The sequence below is a fragment of the Aquila chrysaetos genome, chromosome 1, assembly GCF_900496995.4.
Source record: "Aquila chrysaetos chrysaetos chromosome 1, bAquChr1.4, whole genome shotgun sequence".
NCBI classification, from domain to species: domain Eukaryota; kingdom Metazoa; phylum Chordata; class Aves; order Accipitriformes; family Accipitridae; genus Aquila; species Aquila chrysaetos.
Window position 1 is genome coordinate 85,019,253 of NC_044004.1, and position 21,427 is coordinate 85,040,679.

The 21,427-nt window shown below is 41.4% G+C and overlaps 1 protein-coding gene and 2 long non-coding RNA genes across 6 annotated transcripts in view; 2 read left to right on the forward strand and 1 right to left on the reverse strand.

The window, feature by feature from the left end:
* LOC115338786 overlaps positions 1–2,006 on the forward strand; it is a 194,852-nt gene extending 192,846 nt beyond the window's left edge. Inside the window, exons 3-4 of the long non-coding RNA XR_003922529.1 lie at positions 1,149–1,212; positions 1,872–2,006. This is a non-coding gene — a long non-coding RNA (uncharacterized LOC115338786). The remainder of the gene's footprint in view (positions 1–1,148; positions 1,213–1,871) is intronic.
* The window catches only part of ANTXR2 (ANTXR cell adhesion molecule 2), a 118,355-nt gene that overhangs the window by 42,935 nt on the left and 53,993 nt on the right, over positions 1–21,427 (reverse strand). For 2 of the 3 annotated variants that reach the window (XM_030007599.2, XM_041123188.1), the window contains exons 11-16: positions 18,785–18,863; positions 15,089–15,184; positions 8,824–8,865; positions 7,696–7,791; positions 3,477–3,644; positions 2,135–2,215 (exon numbers count right to left, since the gene is read on the reverse strand). In XM_030007599.2, the coding sequence (XP_029863459.1) occupies positions 2,135–2,215; positions 3,477–3,644; positions 7,696–7,791; positions 8,824–8,865; positions 15,089–15,184; positions 18,785–18,863 (562 nt within the window). The remainder of the gene's footprint in view (positions 1–2,134; positions 2,216–3,476; positions 3,645–7,695; positions 7,792–8,823; positions 8,866–15,088; positions 15,185–18,784; positions 18,864–21,427) is intronic. The other variant, XM_030007609.2, reaches the window with a different exon arrangement.
* On the forward strand, positions 3,604–19,622 carry LOC115338780. Of its 2 annotated transcripts, none has more exons than XR_003922528.2 (5): positions 3,604–3,765; positions 4,784–4,901; positions 6,027–6,182; positions 14,100–16,491; positions 19,084–19,622. It is a non-coding gene; the product is annotated as an uncharacterized LOC115338780 (long non-coding RNA). The 2 variants fall into 2 exon arrangements; XR_003922526.1 differs by lacking the exon at positions 19,084–19,622 and adding an exon at positions 16,828–18,631.

Here is a 21,427-nt window from a genome sequence, read left to right on the forward strand (position 1 = left end):
GCTGCCGAGGACCTGTGCCTCCGCTCTAAACAGATGTCGGCGACAACCTGCTAGCTCACACCTGTACAAGCTTTCCTAACCTCACGGATTGCTAGCTGAAAAATTTATGACTCGAAGGACTTCCATCCACAATCAAAGCTTCTTGGCTCAGCCGCGTGCAGCCCTCAAACTGGGCCACCCTCGGCATTATCTGGCAATGTAGCAGAAGTGGGAGAGGAGAGAGAGAAGGAAGAAAAAGCTCACTCGCTCTGCTTTGATACTTCATGCCTAAATTTCAATTATTTGATCAAGGACTTTAATTCAGCAGTGAATTCTTCTACAAATGTGAACTACCAAGTTCTTAAACAATAAAAGAAAGAAGACAAAGCAAAACAACTATATGGCTGCCATTTACCATAACAGCGCTGCTGAAGTAAGTGTGTATGCCTGTCTCGCTGTACATACATGTGACTGCTCATCCGTTCACTGACTTAAAGCCATCAGGGGTACAGCACGGAACCTCTACCTAGCAAGTTATGAACACGTAAAAAAATTTAATTTTTCTTCCCGAAGATATAAAATACCGTGCCAGACAGAAATTGCACTCCTACAGTATCACAGGTCACACCTTAACGACCATTGGTTTAGATTTTATTCATCAGTATAAATTCTGCTCCTTTTTTCAGTGGGGATACTGAAGATTAGCGAGCTACTTCTCTGTTTTTCATAAACCGAGATGTTGGTCAATGTCTTCCTATTGAGTCCAGAGAAGGCGGATGCCTGACTTCACAGTGGCTCAGCAAAGCCTTCCCTGGCAGGCAGTTTTTACAGTAACTACCTGTCTTTCTGGTCAGAAATCCTCAAAACGGGGCCTGACTGACAGTTTTTTAGCCTGTTCAAGCATCATTTCTTCTACGTTCCTATTTACATTGAATCTACCTGTTAAACTGTATTGTACTGTATATTTTGTACGTAGATTTGTTACTGTTAATTCTGCTACATGTAATACGCACCATTCACGCAAACAGTAAATAACTTGCCAACGTAACAACTAGAATGATAATGCTAGTATTTGACTGTGTTTCCTATTTGCAGCACTGCACTTGGTCATTCTAATTCTTCCAACACTTGTCCTTGCCTTAATTAAATCTCACCTTTTCTTCCTTTAGATCAGTACCAAACTTCATCCCAGGAAAATAATCTAAATACCGACTACCTCTCATTCTCTCAAAGGTAACTCCCTCCCTTTAGCCCCTCTAATTCTTTTATGTCATGCTCACGGTGTATGTTGCAAAAATAGTGTTCTCACACACTACTGCTTTGTGGTACGAGAGAATCTGGCACGCCCATCTGGGGCCAGTTTGTTGAGAAGAAGTTGCTGTCTCGTTTAGAGGAAATCCTATGTCTCTTCCGATGTGCCACAAACAGGAAGCTGAATGGTCCCAGTAGATTTGAAATACCTTGATGATAAATCGGTTCCTGAGATAAATGCTAAGATTTGAAGTAATACTTTCTTAAGGAATAACCATCAGAAATACACAGTCTAGCTTCACTATAAAGGGTTCAAAAAATAACTCTACTTCCCAGTTGTAGCACTCTTTGTAGCGAAGGCCACTTTTTCGTGGGTCATGAGTGTTCTAGAAGAAAGGACTGTCTGAGAAAGAAGTTTGCTCTCCTTTTTTTTCCTGTGAAAGTTGCCTTTGGCGTGGAAGTGCAAAGCTGTGTGAAGCAACTTGCATGAAAGTTATTGTTGGTCACTTAAATTTGATATGGTTTTAGTATTCTGATTGCGAGACTCTACTCTTACAAATGGCTGGTTAAAAGAAAGATTTGGGTATTTGTTACAGAGAGTTCATAATGAATGATGCGTGTGCTATGTTTTTGTTTTCCAGCTGAACACACAGAAAACACAGAATCCTTCACTCTGCTTTCAGGAGATCTGTGTTTCTGCAACATGTCTGGGCTGGCATGATGCATCTTTCAATGCACTTTGTTTCCCCGATGCGTTGTTTTTCCTGTTGTGCCATTCTTTTGGCTGCAGTGCTTTCTTTAGTTAAGGTCATGGAATTACCAACGTTCAGCAGCTGCTAAAGCCTCGCTGTAATGTGCCCCCCTTTTGCCAACCGTAGCGGATATGCGCGCCACACACACAAACCTCATCTCCTTGCTGTGGTCGCATCAGAGAGACTCTGTCATACTGTCTTCGTAACAGTGCCCACAGTGCATCGAGTCGACCCTGTGGTAACAGAGCAACAGGACTTTCAGTACGATAAAATGAGTCAACGGAGAGCACACCACGCCTGCTAAGTTACTGTCGAAGGAGATCCATAGAGAAATTTACTGGCAGAACCAGTTCCTTAGAGCCGGATAAGCAAAGTAGACACTTAGGCTCTGTCACCCACGCCACACAGCTGTGGTGCTGCTCTTGCCCATCAGTGAATGCTAGGTACTGCACTCTCACCTCCACTGGGAGCAGAGTGGCTATGACCTAACCCACGTTTACTTCCGAGCGATCTAGAAGTAATACGTTTATTTGCCAATATTTGGGGCTGAATTGCCACATGTCCATCTGGGATTTCTCCCACATAAATGCGTTTGTTTTTACAGCACATATACAGCAAGTTCATGGTTCTTGGGAAGCCTCGGACCCGCTAGGCACATGGTATACAGCTGATTCGTGCTGTGCGGTAAGTCCCACGTGTAGCGAATGCAGCAGGTTCACTGCGAGCACTCAGGCTGCCTGTGCAGAACACGCATAGCAGCTCTGATGCTTGTCAGGAGCATCCCGCTCCGCACAAATGGGTTGCAGAGTTGCGCCTGCGTGTGGACAACACGCCTTCAGGACCTTCTTGTGGTCAGAAAGGACTTGTAAGGAGTTGTGAAGACAGAATAGAGGTATCTGTACTCCCAGCTAAACCTGTGTATTCTTTGCTCTTACACATTTAAAGCAAGGTATTTATGGGCCCATCTTCAATTTTTATGAAGAGCTTGTTACAGGTTTGCAAGTGACTCACAGCAACTAGAGAGGAAAATGCCTTTATTTTATGCCGTTTATTATGTTTCGCTTGTTTGTCAGACTTTTTGCATTATATTGTTTTATATAATTTTTTGCTTTTCTTGGACAGTAATGAGTATGTGTGTTTCAAACTTAGTTTAACACCTACAAACTGTGTAGTTTTAGGCTTAATTACATACACGTCGAGATACACCAAATGCCAATACAGCCCCCGTAGATTTTACTACTCTTACGGTATGTTATGTCCCTTTTTGGGGGAAGGTTAACAGAATGTGGCAGTAATGATGAAGTACTGCATTTAGAGCTGAAAACTGCTCCTGCTATTCATCCTGAGTAGGTGTTCGCTTTGAGAATAGTACGTTACACTTGAATGGGACTACTTGAAAAATAATGTACAGTTCAGCATGCATAAGACTGGTAAGGCAGACAAAATCCAGCCTTTAGTACAAGATTATACTGTACTGAAGACTAAAAAGATTACCTTAATTGGCGTATACCACTTCTGCTGAATGGCTGGTGAGGTAGGCTTTGGTTTAGGTGGTTTAGGATGAAAAGGTTCTTCTGGTTCTTCTGGGAGTTTCACCACAGCATTTTTTGCTTTTTCTAATCTAGCCCCTTCTTCAGTGGATCCTTTATCACCCCAGCGAACCTAAGGAAAGCCAGAGTTCAGACGTAAATGCACTGTATGCAAAGGACAAGGAAACCGTTGCAAATAACAGTAGCGGAAGAAGTTTGCATTTGGACGAATTTCTGAATAAACGAGAGGGGAGGTATTGAGGAAAATGCTCCGTCTTCATTTTTGATGACAAGCATTCTTAGTTAAATACATTTGTAAATATGAGTCTCTCAGTAGTGAAAAGTCAAGAGAAATACTGAAGAAAATTCTGCTGTGCATCACACAGGCTGTATAGGAGACAGGAAATCTGGGAAATCTTCTCTAATTAATGATGTAAAAATATATTTCCCAATTCTGCTTTATCCTAAAACACTAGACCTTAATCTGGCACCGATGAAAGCCTCGACTTTTGTCACCCCAGATTTCCTAACACAGCATGTTTGTTGAGAACCCCAATTTAGACAGAAGGTGATACTTGAGCAAGTTTTAGCAGAAGCTCCTTGAAACTGCTCAGGTTTTCAAGTAGTTCTGCAAGAAGACACATACTGGAGAAAACGCAGATGAAGCAGTCTAACCTGCATAATAAGTAAATGTAAAACATGTAGCAGTGTATATTTTATCACTGCCACAAGTATATAAAATATATACAAAGGGTTCAAAGAGAAAGGAAACCTGGATTATTGCTGTTGGTGACACAAGCACATATTTCCACTTCCATAAAAGGTTGTACTTAACTATGCTGTAAAGAGGAAGTACAGGAAAAAACCTTCCCTCCAAGAGAGATGATTTGTCTTGCTACGGTAATCTTATTTCATCTTGTAATTGGAAACACCATGCAGCCATTTCAGCAGGGATGTTTGCTGCATTGTGCAAAGAAACAAACCTGGACGAGACTGCTACTTTATCATCCAAAAAGAGCATCTAAAAGCTATGGCTGGAGTTTGAAAGTTCTTAGTAAAACTGGCCTGGATTATTTTCAGTGCAAGACTTTCTAAATCATGCTGTCTGCTACAATCTAGCCTGTAAAGAGGACCCAATACACCTAAACCCAAGAAATTAAATTCTGACATTACATCTTGGGTAAATGTGACACGCTGATGAGTCACGAAACTGTTACTGGGAAATAGCTAACCATTACTGCAGGACTCCACCAATGTACTTGTTTTTTTCAGGGACCTCCTGACTGGAGTTGCCAGGCATGAAAAGAGAAGAATCCAAGTAAGAAACACCAGAGAAGACTGACCTTCCACCCTGAGGGAAAGAATTAAGAGCATCACTGCACACTGCTTGGTAGGTATATGTCAGTTCCGGCTTGCTACCTGCCAATTCAAGCACTTGAAAAGTAGGCAGAAAGAAAGTGGCATGCAACAACTCTCCCACTGCAAAGGGGGACCAGGAAAAAGACATGACCCTCGTCTTCTGCTAGCCGGAGGGAGGGAGGGAGGGAGGGACCGAGGGAGGGAGGGAGAAGACTGCTCCAGGTCTTGCTAGGGACACTCTGTAATGTGCCGGGATAACTATGCCATAGGATGAGAAAAGGAAGCAGCCTGACTTCTTCATCCTTACCAGCACCATATGCAGAATGTGCAGATATGGGAAGTGAGGAAAGTATGTAGGCAAGCCAGAGTCTAGCCCCCTTCAGAAAAATGAAATGCCTTAGAGGAAAATCTTGTCATTTTATCACCACCACCAAGTGTTTTTTACCACTGTGATCTCAATGTAGAGAACGAGAGCAGCAAAGTACGACAGAGCTTAATTTGGTCTGTAATACTATAACTCACCTTAGCAAAATTCAGACCATCGTTTCTTAGGAAGGGGATTGTTTTGAACCTTTCTGTTATTTTGAACTTTACTGTTTGGCTTGCTTAGCGATTTCTTTTTCTCGCTGGGGAATCCTCTGTCTGCAATATTAGAATGGGCTTTCATGTCCAAGTAGGCCCTGCTGAGTCATTAAAATGCATCTGTATCTTTCACTGTGATCAATGGTACTTTTACGGTGTTTTATATGAGGTTGTTAAAATGTATTTTAAACACTGTTAAAACCATTTAGAGATAGATGGTGGACTCCTTACTGATAAAATGACCTTCTCCTTCAGAATAAATTGACTTCACCCAGAAGAAACCAGAATTTGCAGAGTCTGACAACACAACTTTGACATAAAAACTTACTGCCTTTAATGGATGGGGTCTAGAAATGACATCACAAAACTTTAAAGCAATGCCAAAAGACGGATCTAGAAAAAGCGAACAACACTGGCTAAATTATTCTGGACTGTTGCAGAGGGGTGAAGCTTGTGGGGAAGGCAGGAGTGAATGTGTCATTGCCCCGAAAGGGAATATAGTAAGCGAAGAGAAGTAGGATAGGAGCGCTAAGTGGAAGTTTACTGGTTCATGCTCTCCTTTTCTCCATGCAAGGCAGCTGCCGGAAGAATGGCAGAAGAGTACAGCACAGAGAAGCAATAAAAACAGACAACTGCATTACCACATGAACTGAAAACCGGGAAGAAATGTAATGACTAATCCAGCAAGTTTTTTGTTGGCCACAGCTCAGAAACCACATTTAACTGCCGGGTAAGGAATAACCTCCCTTTGACCCGCTCACCTGCATCAACTCGTTAAGAGTGTTTTTGTTTTCTCTGGTTTCTGCACTTGCCCTGCCCTGATTCACCAAACAAGCAACGTGCTCTCTTGAACCAGTGACAGGTATGAGGTCTGATAATGCTCTGTCCGAACAGCTGGGAATGGGCTGTTAAGCCAGCATTTCCCTCAGCCCACTGTTACAGGTACTACAGGACAGAGGTAAAGCTCCATTATCAAATGCTGAGGCACTGATGATGCAGTGCCCAACCCCAAAATTTGTTAGTACTCCCAGGTCCCAGAGAAGGACAGAGACACAGCTCCACAGAATGAGGTGCCTTTCAAGAGCCCATGGTGGTGTTGCAGGCAGTTTCAATTGGTTTACACCTTTAGCCCTTAGCCCTGCACAAAATTCCTAGCACAGATGAACAAGTTTTCTAACCTAATCATTACTTTCTGCTCTCTTCTTTGAAGAGGAAATACTGTATTTTTGTCATGTGATGCACACGCATTTCTTTATGGTACTCATGTTACTTGTGTTCATGAGGTATCTATCGGTTTTCTGTTTCATTGCAGAAGATCCCATTTACAAACTGTAACGATTTAAACCCTGGAACCCCCTCCTGGAACTCCTCCTGGAGGCTCATCACGGCTGCCGTTAGAAATCCAGGCTTGTAATTCTTTATGTTGGAACGTATTTTCTAGTTTGCCTCTGAAAAGCACTGCACTGCACTATTTTCTTATTCTGAAGTCTGAAGCTCTTCTAAATTAGCAATTCTGAACTGCTGAAGGAAACACATGTAAGCAACACAGCTTTAAACTTGCCTGTTCTTCTGCTGCGTTTAAAGAGAACTCAACTAAAGCTGATTCTTAGGCCAATACCTTTAAAGTTTCGTCAGGATACATCAATATGGCCTAGGTGGGTATTTCAGACAGAGACAGTTTCCTAGACTGAAGTTAAAAACTGCAGAAAACTGCTCTGCAAATTCCATAAAGGCTGACTTTACTATAAAATCTGACATAAGGACGTGCCCATAAGGATGCACATTTTTCATTCTGTTTTAATTAACATGATGCTATCATGTCTCTTCAAAGACAGGCACTGTTGTAGCTGTGAGTTCCTTTGGGATCAAGCCTCTCCTTAGCATCACCATTGTCAGCGCATTTGGCTGGCCCACAGTTGGAGGACTTATGTTTCACTGTAATTTCTTCCAAAACATTCAGAAAAGGCTCTCACTCTCTCTTTCTCATTAGCTTGATGGAAAGAGCATGTCTTCAGGCAGCTATTTAAAGTTCCAGTCAAATGGAACTACTGAAAGCTGTTCTTTCATAGGCAAGGTCAAAATTGTTCGATACGGTAAAAAATTTTACAAGGCTTATGTCACTGGGAAGGGAGCACACATTATGCCTTTGTATTTTCAGTACACTTTAAAAGTCTTTGTTTCCACCATTTGCAGCCTCAGAGAGCTTGTGTTTTAGTGAATTGGCATCTCCATATCGTACAAACCTCCATCCTTTTAATTCCTCCAACTCCTCGTCCACCATAGTAGGAAGCATCCACTGTGGGCCATTTCTTGGTAGGCAAGGGCTCTTGTTCTTCTTCCTGTCAAATTCAAATAACATTTACTTTAAAAAGATACCTCCCCCAGCAGTGTCTTTTTAGTATATTTTACTAGAGTTCACAGAGAGTAAGTTTTCCCATGTTAGGTGTGAAAGATCAGATATTTAGGTTCCCCAAGTGTTTACCAATTTCCAGATAAAATCTGGTCATGTTGGGAAATATTTTGATGTTCTGCATGGGAAAAGCATTGGTGGCGACCATTAGGAAAGTCCAAATGGGGAATCTAACTGTGTAATCGATTGACAATCATTTGTTTGCCTTGGTCCTTTTCCTTTCCACTAATAAAAATAAGCAGAACACGCACAAAGGATTTGCGGTGGCTTCTTCTACAGAAAACACAATGCCTTCAGAAAGCCAGATCATCAGTCCTACTCATTTGGATTCAGCAGACGGTGTTCAGCAGATCTGCAGATAAAGGTTGCACAGCCGATCACAGTTTCCTAAGCCAACCTTTGTCAAACTCGCTCTTGGCTGCCTCAGCTCAATGAAGTGTGCCTTATCATGGACTTAACTGTCAGAGTACACTTGAGTACGCTCAAGCAATTGGCTGAATCAAGACCAAGGGGCAAAAATACTGAAGACACCAGAAGATCCTCTAATGTATCACTGCCCATAAAAGAGAGAGAAATTCCTTTATAAGGGTTCTTCGGCGTCTAGAATGCCAAAGCTGTGGGAAAATGCTGTTTAAGTCATACATGAATCTTTAGACTGTTACACAAGAGCTACTCAGTCTTTCTGCTTTCGCTGCAGAATTGGGAAAATAATGTTCAACTATCTTGGGAAAAGGCCCTAAATATTTCTGCGGATTTGGGCTTAATTCATGCCACGCTGAGACAACTGAGACAAACAGAGATTTGGACGTTGGCCACCCCATTCTCATCTTAAGGATTCGCATGGGGCAGTTCTTTTTTCTTCAGCAGCTAGGACAAAGAGCCACATTCGCAGAACACAGGAAAGCACAGAGGAGTGGTAGCGTGTAACCAGTGTGATGAGTGGAGCACCATCATACCGTACCTCTTTTGGAGCTGGCGGAGGTGGAGGGGGATCTTTGATGACCTGAAAGAGCCAAACACATAAAAGCATAAGGAATTGCACTGGCAGCATCCAATAGCCAACAGAAAATTTTAAGAGTGAACTGCTTCCATCTGAGTCCCCCACATCTGCTTGCAAACTGGCAACCGCTGCTGCCAAGTCCCTTGGGTATCGATTATCAAGGCCTTCTGGAAATTAACACCATCCGTCTAATAGAAAATAACATCAATGGAGTGGCAGACACTCTTTGGGCAGACACGTCTGCTGCTTTGCTTCCTGACCGGATAAGACTCAGTCATTCTAAGTAATAGCCAGTGATGAAACCCTATGGAGTTAATTAGCAAGCCTGGGAGGAAAAGCATCCCAAGGTCTATGTGAGGTCTTGCATAATCTTGGGCCAAGATGCCTGCTTCCTTGTGCCATGCTGCTGGATAATTTCTGGCCCTATGACAAGTGTGAAATGCCTTCTGGTAGCTCAGGCTTCACCTCTAGACGTCCAGATCGTTTCCACAGATCTCACATTTCAGATCTAATACTTTAAGTATGTAGCTACTTGACTGTTCAGTGTGGAGTGCCTGCAAGTGGGAGTTACATTCACAAGGCTTCTTAAACTGTTTCTGGATAAGGCTTGCTCTTAGGATAAATCAGTTACACCTATATTTAAACCTCTACCTACAGTTTCTTCCTGTTCCCTTTGTCACGTACATATTGTAAATCTCAGGGAGTTCCCCAGTACTTGACAGGAATCCACTGAACAGTACAGGGAGGGGAAGAGGAAGGCAGCGACCCTCTTAAATGATTAAGATGAAAACTGAATGCACAGCCATTCTTCCACAAGAAAAGCAGGTTTGTAAGCTAAAAAGAAGTATTTCAGTGATATCAAGTCATTTTTTGTGCTTGAATATTGCATAGAAATGACTAAAAAATATCCCATGAATATAAAGGAGTCTGCTTCTGCTATGCCTTAGTATTATACAAGCATAACCAAAACTGTCCACGATGACAAACACCTAAATCTCCTAATACAGGATTAAGTACCTTAATTGTAATATGCCTTATTTTATTCACTCCGTGCTATTAATTATAGTACTTTAATTTACTCTACCACTGCCTATAAATAATGTCACTGCACAGATGTATAGCATCATACATAAAAGAAACATATTTTTCTTCACCAATAATCAGGAGTTTTCCTTCTTGATTTACATTTCAAGTCACAGTGCCACCAAGATAGTTACTAGTAACTGCCTGAACAAGCTATGGACTTTTAGCACTGGATACAGGAATTCTATCAAATAAGAGAAATAAGTTATGGCACCCGTGGAAACATTTCTCCACAGCGCTTCAGGTTTAAGATACTGAATTGTTCATCAAGCAAGCTCACAGTACTTTGAGTGGATTGGAAAGTCAACTATGGATTTTAACCAGACGTCCCTTTGCTGCTATGATGTTGCAAAAACATGCCAGAAATTATTTTTCCTTAAACGTTTCTGAATACTTTTTCTTCCCATCCATCAGGAAATATCAGAATACTTAACAGAAATCACTTATTTAATTAGTGCAACATTTCTGAGAGCCAGAGTGGAATTACTGCCCTAACTTTACAAGAAGCAACACCACAGAGGGATCATGGGACAGATTCTGAGAGATACTTGGATGCTGAGCAAGACTGTCCAAAGCATGAAGATATTTAATTCTCACTGAAAGCAATTAGAAGACTGGAAACGGTAAAAGAGTACCTTCAGTATATTAAGGGTCAGCTGATCTTATTTGATTCCCATTCTTATTTCCCTTTTGCCTGTCTCTAACGATTATCTCAAAAAAATGTATTTCGCTGCCAAGACTGCAAGCTGGGTGTTGGATTTATATGAATGCATATTAAACAGTATTATGACTCCACTCTCTATAGTTCTACAATTCTTAAGTCTTGCAATCTCTCCTAAGCAAAGACACCTTTGCACAGTGAACTTCTTTGTGATGTATGCTAAAGGTTGCTTGGGCCCTACGCCTACTGATATTTACGGAATCAAAATTTCTACCCTGGTGAATCGAGAAAAACTCTTACCTGTTGACCTCACTGCGCTTCAAAAGTCACAAGTCAATGGCAGTTTTTGTTTGACTCCCTGATCAAAGGATCTAATCCTATGCCAGCTGCTAAACTCCCTGAAGTTATACGGTAAACTTGATTTCAAGCTAACCAATACATTAATTAGCTGCTATTTCTAATAGCTTCAGAAAATGTAACTTGTTTTACATGTGACAGTGGTGTGAGAAAATAATCTGCTTTGAGTAGCAGATACTCACCCCTGCTGACAGAAGTGGAATGTAAATGCCTGCATCCTTATGTTTCCACAGGCTCCTCACACACTCTCCCTCTCTCACACATGCACACGCACAAAGATTATTTTCAGTCTTGTGCGATATTTCAAGTGAAATCAGTAGAAAGCCGTTTTTAAAGAAGAGAAATCCGAGGAACCCATGCCGCTTTGGCAGAAAACAATGCAAATGTAGCATGAAACTGCACATACTGAAGATCATAATATTGCAAATTAACTTCTCCTGAACTTGATTCAGATTGTTTAAATATGGAAGACTCTGAAAAATGCTGCTGTCTTATTAACCCCATGTAGAGATGGATTATTTCCTAGTTTTGTTTTGTTTTGTTTTATTATCATCATCACCAGGCAAGCCTGCATCTCATTTATTTAGTGGCAAGGAATGAAGTCTTGAGTTTGGAGGAGAGCCGATTTCTTAAAAAAAAAAAAAAAGAAAGAAAAAAGTTAGTTGCTTCAGGCAACAGTCCCTTTGATCTGCTCATTAACACTTTTCAAATGTTCGCGTGATGTGGGCATTAGGAAATGTCAGCACCAGAGCCTGAAGCCAGCTTGATGCAATCATATGTTCTGATATTGAGGGAAGAGTGAAAGAACTGTCAACAGTGAACTGCCTTTAAAAAAGGCCGGGGGGGGGGGGGGGGGGGGGCGAGGGGGGGGGGGGGGGGGGGAGAAAAAGAAAAAGGAGTCCCTCTACCCCAACCTGTAAGAGTACATGGACCTCATAGCAAGAACGCTGACAAGACTGAGTCCTAGCAAGGATGAAGCGGAGTGCCTGAACCACCTGAAGCTCACCACTCTGCCTGCAGGGCGGTAGGGATTATGTGCTGTGTGGCTCCGGACGCTCATTCTGTTCTGTCCGCAATACCTTTTGCCTCTCTCTCTTCCATTTGGTTCTGAAGCATGGGATGCTTACAAGGTTTGAGGGCTGCTGCTTTTTTCCTTGCTCCTGTTCTTTGTCCCACGAAACCAGACGCTCCACTCTGCCAGGGAAGCAGGCTCAGAGGAAGGGAAGAGGAGGTGCTGCCTGGCCCTCATATGCTGCCTCTCTCGTCAAGGACACTGGCACCAAAGCCCAAACTACATAGCCAGAAGTGGCAGTAACATGTACTGTGAGAAAGGTAACGCGTAATGAGGGAAAAGAATGGAGGCACAGTATAATGATCTGAGGAAACGGACATCAAAACAAAAAGAAAGGAAGAGTCAGTATTTGGTAATAGGTTCGGTGCAACCATATGTGGTTTTGGAGCTCAGTATTGTTGTAGCAATGAGTTCTAAAATTACCTTTTCCTTTTAAAGAAACAATATCCATGAGAGGTGGGAGGAAACAACAGAGGGCACTAACATTTAACGTGCCATGGTTTTATTGCTCCCGTAGAAGTCAGGCTGCTTCTTAGTAGTAACTTATCAATCTACAGCTCAAGACTTCTCTAGAAAGAGTCAATTACTCCTGTACCAAACACCGTAACCAGAAAAGATGCTCAGGGTAAGCTACTATCCCTTAAAGTAAACATCAGGGAGGAACAGACTTAAGCACAAGGCGAATCAGAACCAAGGGACATTTTCTCACAGCTCAGTGCAGCTCTTTGTGGAGACGTAGCTCCCCACAGGAGATTCGCCCAGACAGAACCTGCCTTAATGCCACGGTGCATCTTCAGCACCCAAGGTAGTATCTTTGCTCTGCAATTCATTGTAAGGGGCATCTGTTTTAGTTAATTGGGTCCTAGCTTGGGTATCCCCCCACAGCTCTGCAGGATGTTGGTGTACATACGTAACATTAAACTGAACTCCTTTGTAACAGGCATAGGCTGGTGCAGCTAATATTTTAATGTATTATATGGGCATAGCTACCAGAAGGGCTGAAATTAATACTACAGAACTATACATTTGACTATTTTTTAATGTAGGACTTCGACATAAAAAAATCCAGAAAGCACCTTACTGATAGTCATTACAGAGTTATCACTGGGAAAAAAATTCCTGCTCTCAAGCGACTAAGATACTGCAATTACTCTTCACTGTAACGCAAGGAAAACGCACAGTATATCATGGGAACTGACCACTAACGAGCACTGACTTCTGAACACTGGCCAATGTGAAGAGTATTTTTTTTTTTCCACTAGGTTGTACATGTGTAAACCCAATGCTGGAAAAAAAAAAAAAAAATGTCCACTTGGCAAACGATTAAAATTGCATGCACAACTGAATATGATGTGATCGACTGCACTTCCAACTGTAAAAGACTGATTCTGGACTAACGTAAATTAGAGACACGTGCATTACGTTTTGACAGTCATATTCAGCTCGCGACAAAAAACAGAGTTATGGTGAGGTAAATTGTTCTGAGAGCTCTGACAAACTAAAGGAACATAAGGCTTCCTGATATTGGTCAACTCAAAAGGAAGTGTGTTTGTCTTAAAAAAAAAAAAAAAAAAAAAAAAAAAAACCTTGAGAAGTCAGGAAAAGGACAAAAGAAAAGCAGCTGCTTTCAGAAAAGCAGCTCTTAAGAAAGGATATGATGATCCCGCTCAACAACTATAAATGAGTAGTGTAACAACCCACTCCAAAGTGTGTAAGTAGCTGACAGGAGACACTGAAAAAAGTTACCTGACTTCACTTAAGGATTTAAATTGTATTTTACATGTGTATTTTTAAAATAACTAGACTTTGAAACACAAAATGTTTGCTCTTCTACCAGCACAAGTCTGCCGCAATATTATTTCCTTCATGTCCTCTATCTCCCTCTCACCCCGCCCCGATGAGAGATCTACATGAAATGCCTAGCTGTAACCGCTTTCTACAGACAGGAAGTGTAGAAACTAAGATGTGTGAGGATGGTCTATGAATCAAGGTTAGCCCATTATTTTAAAATAAGAAAATAGGAAGCTTTCTTCTTAACTGATTTCAAATTTTCCTTTTCCACAGGAAGGCTCATGATATAAAATAAAGTTGAAGTAGTAACAGACAACCTCCCTAGATTTCTGGTGGGACACTCCTGTGGAGAATGAGAGAGAAGAGAGTCTTTTTATTAGAGAAGAGCTTATAGTTCTTGCCTCAGAAGCCCCAGACCATGAGGATGCAGACAGGGGCTGAGGACTTCTTGCCCTAGGATAGCCTGGGGCCTCACGGACTACACCAAAGCTTTTGATTGCGTGGGCTTCGGCATGGTCAGGAGAGAAGGCCAGTTCCTCTGCTGCCCCAGGTTCCACAAGCCCGAGACAAGACAAGGAATACAGTGACAGCCTGGAAGCCATCTCCACTTCCCAAGTCCTCAGCGCTGTTGCTGAACTAGATGAATAATAAACTTCACCCATTTAAAAACCCCAACATGCAAGGAGAGAGAAGGAGAGTTAGTGAAACAGCACTGCTGACTGCTGCTAGAAGGATAAAGAGCGCACTCAGATGAAAAAAGATGCAATGTGTGCAAGGGATTATGAAGACAATATGGGATTTCCAACTTGAGAGCCCATAATGGACTACAAATACCAATTTTAGTGATACTACTTTTAAAATGGTCCTTGATTTCAGGATGTCTGCATACTATTACGGCCAACAACTTTCAAATAACGGAGAAAAGGCTTTTACCAAAGACTTCACAGAAATATAACACATGTGCTCGCTCAGTAGAAAGCCAATGAGCAGTACACCAGCATGCTGATGTTGGTTCATGTGTGTGCAGGTCTCAGAAAGCCAGAAGCACTGCTAAGAGTGCAGTCCACAGCGTTGAAGCTGGTCTCTTTTTCCATTTATTGCGTACCACTAATGAAAGAAAACTCCCTCAACAGATGGCTTATGTCACATGTAGCTCTCCTGTTACTTAACCTATTTCCTAGGGTATCTGTGTTTCCCAACATGCTACGAGTTATAATCGTGAGTCGCACACCCAGTGACTTTCTCTCGTAGTCTTTACTCACCACTTTGCAGCAGAGCGGCCAGAACCACCAGAGCAGACCGAGTGCCACTAACAGCAGCAGCACAAGAACAGCAATAAGCGCCGCTACTCCACTAGACTGCAAAGAAAGCAGAAAGGCAGTGTCAGTGGATGTTGCAAATAACTGCTGCCTGGTTTTCCCACTCACCCCAAAACAGCTTCCTACTGACCGATACAAATCCCACGCAAATCGTTCCCATGGGTCAGATCCTATTCTTGCCAATGGAGAAATTCTTCACAAAGGATCAAGAAGGGGGTCTTAGCCAAATGCGTATCTGGCACAAGTTCAGTGACACACTTCGTTATAAGTCTCCTCAGTTCCACTAGTTACGTAGAAGGTAAGCTAGGATGCTTCAATAGGAGCTGCGTGTCACAATAAATGATGTATCAACACTAAAAAGAGGGAGGAGGTGGTAAGATGCTATTCGTGTTTCTCATTCCCTACGAGTTCTGGCGCCTGCAATTCTCAGGTATTCGAAGGGACTGAACACAGCGTGCTGAACAGAGCAGTACTGGTGGACATGTTACATTGCAAATGACAGAACTTTGAAAACTACTTTTTTCTGCCTACCTGTAAACTAAACTTCAAATTAAGTCATTCAGTCATCGGTAACGGGCCCAAGGTGCCCCAATGCAAGCCAGGATTATTTCTGCTGAGGTCAGTGGATTCATTTTGATGTAAAACTGATATCCTTGACATAAGGAACGAGGCCCAACTTGAAGAAAAGAAAGGGTACATCGACTGCTAAGAAACGAGCTGTTACGACACAAACGGGAAAAGTCTCCTCCTAAGTCTGTGGATAAGAGGTGCCCTCCTCCTCCCATGAGGACACAGGTCTGTATGGATTGGTAGATGCGTGGAATTTTACGGAATCTATACTAACAATACATACATAAGGCTTTTATGCTTATAACCCATACATCTGGGGCATTCACACTGTACAGACTATAGCACGCTAAATCCCTGTAGTAGTGCTATTTGAACCTGAAGGCACCATCCCAAGAAGTTCTGAACAAGTGTTACTGCTTCCAGCAATACTGCTTTTAATGAAGAAATGAGCAGCCCATCTCCCACCACCTCAAACTCACATCCTGTAGGTGCTTTTATTCTTACACTTGGTGTTCTGTGCTGCTGTGCTGGTTTAGAACAACACTGAGAAAAAGGCAACAGTGACCTTATGAAAAGGGAAGTTATTCAGACTTCAGCTGGGGAAAAAGGAAAGGAGGGACACCCAGGGCATCACTAAGGCTCGAGTAGAGCGTGAGTAATTCTGTCAAAGTGAGAAAAGTTGCACTGGAGATACACCATTGCAAATGGAAGGTGAAACAGAGCTTTATTCCAAGTACGCGTAGGTGCAGCGAGGCATATGCATTTACAAGAAACAGGTAGGATGCATGCCACAGTGCCTAGATGCAATATATTTTTGTTTGTTTTCACTGCAGCAATGTGTGTTCGCTAGGGGAGGCTGTAACTTCTGACTCTTATATACCAGCTAGCCATCAGCTGCTCAGCTATCAGAATTAGTGGAACAATTCTAGCAGTGACCCATTTCTTGCAGTTGCCCATCTGCTACTATGGAAACAGCAGTTCTCTTTGTATGGAGCTGTCTTTGCTGCAACATGTATGAAAGAAAAAAAAAAAAAAAAAAAAAAAAAGCATGATCAGAAGTACAACAGTTTTTCCTGTCAATGCACATCTGTACTCATTCTGTTTCTCCGTAGTGAAAACTTTTGACCGCAAAGAAGCACTGTGAGAGTACAGCAGAGAGAAGACAGCCATACCCAGCAATTTGGTATGATCTGCTTTGCATCAGTGCTTTGTTTTTACCTATCTGTGCAATCTTAGCAATTTTTAAGGGGGTATGGAGACAGACTTAACATGTGCTGCTTTCTCAGTCTACTGTTAGTCTCCAGCATCATCCTGTGACTGTACTGTCCTTACGTTATCATACTGTCCTTCAGCGTGCTTTGGTGTAAGATTGAAATGCTTCCGAATGATAAAGAGGCCCTTAAACAGAGAAACGTGATTTCGGTAGCGTGTGTTTGTTCACCTCTCGATTCATTCAGGCTTTCTTCCTGAAACTGAAGGGCTGAACTGAGATGACTCTGATTTCTACAGTTACCCAAGTATTTAGTTTTTAAATTAATAGAAGAAAAATGTCATTTTTTTCTCTATTAGGTTAATTACCTATGAGCAATAAAAATATTGTTGGAAAAATACATGCTGATGAGCAGAAAGTGCTGTTCTGTATGGTTGTATGCCTGACAGGAAAGCTGCACTAAAGTCACACTTCAGATGAGACGATTTAAAGAAACAGAGTATCCACGCGTAGCACATTTTCAAAACCTCCATCCCTACATAGTGGTCTTGTGTTTAACTGCAAAAATTTTGACTGTCCTACCTATGTAAAACAGAAGACAGAAGAAATTAACAGAGAGCAGAAATGTGAGATTAGAAATTTTATATATTAAGTTTGAAAAGCCACTGCCTGCGTAAGTCTGTGGTTTATCCTGCAAGCTGTTTTAACTCTTTTCCATAAGCCTATGATAGAAACACAGTTAACCCTAGGCTTAACCTAGGTACTCCAGCCTGTGCTTTGACAAAGACTCCTAATTTACAGAGTTGAGAGCCTACGCTCCTTACTCAGGCACCGTTAGGTATCTAAAGTTACACAGTGCTAGTATGCTCCTGTAGGTTTCTAACCATCTTCCATAACCAGGCTGAAGTCCTAAGGTTCTGCCTCCTCAGCTTCAGCCTGCTCCCACTGAACCTACTCAGTACCTGGCTCTTATGAGTTGATTGTATTTATAGCGAGGAAGTCTCTGATGGCATGGAAGCTTCCCAGTATTTTGAAAGCCACAGCTGCACACTGTGCTAAAGTAAATTTTTGTAATACATATAGCAAAATACAATTTGCAAGCTATAGAAAAATAGAAGCCCCGCACAGAGAAGGAACACACAGGCACTGCCTGGATTTCAGGGCAGAGCTGGCTGAGGTAGCCTTGGAGAGGAGGAAAATTCCAGGGCTTTCCCTCTACGTATAGTTCTGCATATGGTCTAAATCAGCGGCCCCTGAAGCAGCTAGCAAAACAGCTTCAGCAGCAATGAAAGGAGAAACGCTTATAGCAGAAGGTAAGCAGAAAGCAAAGGTAAATCTCCAAGCCTGCCACGCGAGAGATAGCTTTCGTGTGTTACTAGGAAGTCTTGGATGATAAATACAGCAATACTTCACTTATGCAGAATCCTGCAAAAAAAGAACTTCCTAAAATAAAGCTGTTTGCCACCTTAATGGAAAGAATTAGGGGAATTGTTTTATATAACCACAGAAAAAAATCTTGTCTGTAACCCCTCACGCACACTTCGACAGGGAATTAAAAACAGCTGAAAACTCTTTGTTGCGTGTAGCGGTGTAATGAAACAGATTCTAAGCGTGTTTCCAAATACAGAGAAAGCAACTTAACATATCTTTATGTATGCACCTACATATTAAGAAATCATGTATCATTAAATTATGTGTGTTCTGTATGCGTCTGCACAGGTGTATTTTTTCGTTAGGTGGATCTGTGCATTCTAAACATCTAACAGGACTCGCTGTGCATTGAGAGGTCATGCAATGGTAAAACCAAAAGAAACTGGATTTCAGGATTTTACATTGAATGATGTTAGCCATTTACTTACACACTCTGAAGCGGTGATCGTTAATGAGCTGGACATGAAAGATTGCCCTTCATTCAAACTCACTAAAACTTCCAGAGTTCTGGAAAGAAAGAAAAGAAAAGAAAATCAGCAGCCATAAACCAGTCAATAAAAGCACATATATGGTGCGGAGGCACTTGTACCTACAGACTGTTGTTCAACAGAGAAGGTGTTCCAAGAGAGGAAAATGGGAGTCAGGGCCTCTGAGCTGCCCTAGACATCAAAAGTGACTTCACAGAAATGACAAAACTAACGTGGTTACTTTGTGTTATCATTTCCAGAAACCTCTGATGACTTTTAAGTGATCAAGATACTTAGCTGCTACAGGGTTGGACCTTGTGGCTTTCAGAACCCAATTTTTGGTCATTTCAGACGGAGCTTTCTTTTCCTCAATTTATGGTGCTTAAAACAAACAATACAGTCTGCCGCAGGTACTGTGCTCCTTACTGTTTGGAAATAATTTTAGTCTTCTCGATAGAGAGCTGTCTGAGTAGAGAACAGCCCTTCTCTATTACATGTAGCATAAAATACTCCAAAAAGTTTTACGTAAATAAATTGAAGTTCAACTGTAAAAATAACATTGTTTTGTCTGTTCCATAAACATCTCTTTAGTCATATGCAGACGTTATGGATAAAATGTCGGATAATTATAAATGGTCAAGACTTTCTATAAATAGTACATAAACACTGCATACAAATAGTATGTGGTTTACATTTTACAAATTAACCCTAGAAGAAAACAACACATGGTGAATGTTAAACATAAGAAGACTCTTCAGCTTCTCTGGCTTGGATTCCCAAGATTCAGACAGTTATATTATGCATAGATGTAATTAAATAAAAATATAGATATCCATGAACTAAAATGATTAATCATTTATGCTGTTCTTATATGTCATGAATTTTCATTCTGGCACAAATGCTTTAGTCAATATGGAGTTCAAAGCTATTTTAACTAATTTGGCTAATTTCTTTTTCAGTTTTAGTAAAAATGATGTAAGTTGCTTCCGCTAAACTCATTTTTAAATGATCTGTGTTATGAATAATTGATCTAACAGAAAGAATAACTCTAATTTACTTCTAATTATTACTGGAATAAGTGAATCGGAACAGATAAAAATAAAAAATTAATTCAATTCCCTTCCCTTCCAATGCACTAAATAACGCAAACTATACAAAACTTTTGTTAGTGATGAATTTTTTAAATGTGATGCTTTTAATTACTTTTTTTTATTTTCAATGTTTTGCTTTGCCACTTTAATGAGAAATGCTGTGGGAAATTTCAGCATGACGATTCTGCTTGATTTTGACTGGCAAAACAATCCTATTGACTACAGCGTGAGAGGATTTCATGCTGTGCCTTTTCTTGATCAGAGAAGGACTTCAGTACATGCTGTGCTGTGGAAAACACAGCCCAAATGCTGACAGGTGTCCCTGAAGGAATTTGTGTGTTTAAACTGTTACACTTTTTGGAGATTTGCGCATCATAAACACATCACACGAAGTGGTTTTCTGTTCAACTCACTAACCTACAGTCCAGTTACATTAACGTGACTCTCTCCGGTGACCTGGGGTCGCATCCTTTTGCACAGACTCTGGCCATACTACTCCATTAACTATGACTGTACAGGTATAACTGACTCATAGAATCATAGAATGTCTCAAGCTGGACAGGAATAACTGAATTCAGCCCATAAATACTGAAGAATCCACAGCACACAGATGTGGTTTTGGATGGCAACTTTTCAGTTAAGCACAAATTCAGAGAGGAAAGATTAATCTCTTAAATGTTTCATTTTACCCAATTAGCCTTGCCTTTTTAAAGCATGACTTAGAGAGACACGCCACAGGCTCCGTACCAAGTTTTGAACTTGGTTACACCCAAGAAGGGGCATTCATTGCAGTCATGTTTCCTGAACATAAAAGCTATTCAGCCTTTCTACTTTTTCTGAACTTGCCTAAGTAATGGTGGGTGCCTTGCCGCTGACTGATGCCATAATTGGGATTATATTGCTGGGTTCAAAGCCTGCTAGCATGGCAAGAACCCTTCCAGCTGCTCTAAATCCCAATGCAGTACACCAAGTAATTTTGATTTTTAAATTAACGTATCATGTTCTTTAAGAACCTAGATCCTTATATACCTCCTGCACTGACTTTATTTCCAATCAGTTTTAACTGTGTCTAAATACATTGTAGGTTTTCCTCAGCTTTTTTATCTTTGGTTGGAACCATTTCTGTAGTGTCTTGTTGGGCAAAACTCCCACTGAGAACAAAAATAATTCTGCCTATGCACTAGTGAAGAACTGCTGGATTTGGCCAGTAATATCTGACTACAGTTGCTGCCAGCTGCTGGGGTCGAATTTCCAAAACGCTTTCAGATGCTTGCTTTTTCCCCATTTAATTTTTTTTTTAAAAAGTGAATATGAATCCTTGATTTCCTATGGGGATTCTTCTGCTATCCAATCAATTCCCTTCGCTGCCTGGCAGTATCATCCTTCCTCCTGACCCATGTGTACTTGTCAGTCAGGCATATTTTCTAACATCATTTCACCATGCTTTTTATCCTCTGGCAGTTTGTCGATTTACACGACGTGCTACTACCAGTCCCAAACCTACGTGGTTGAA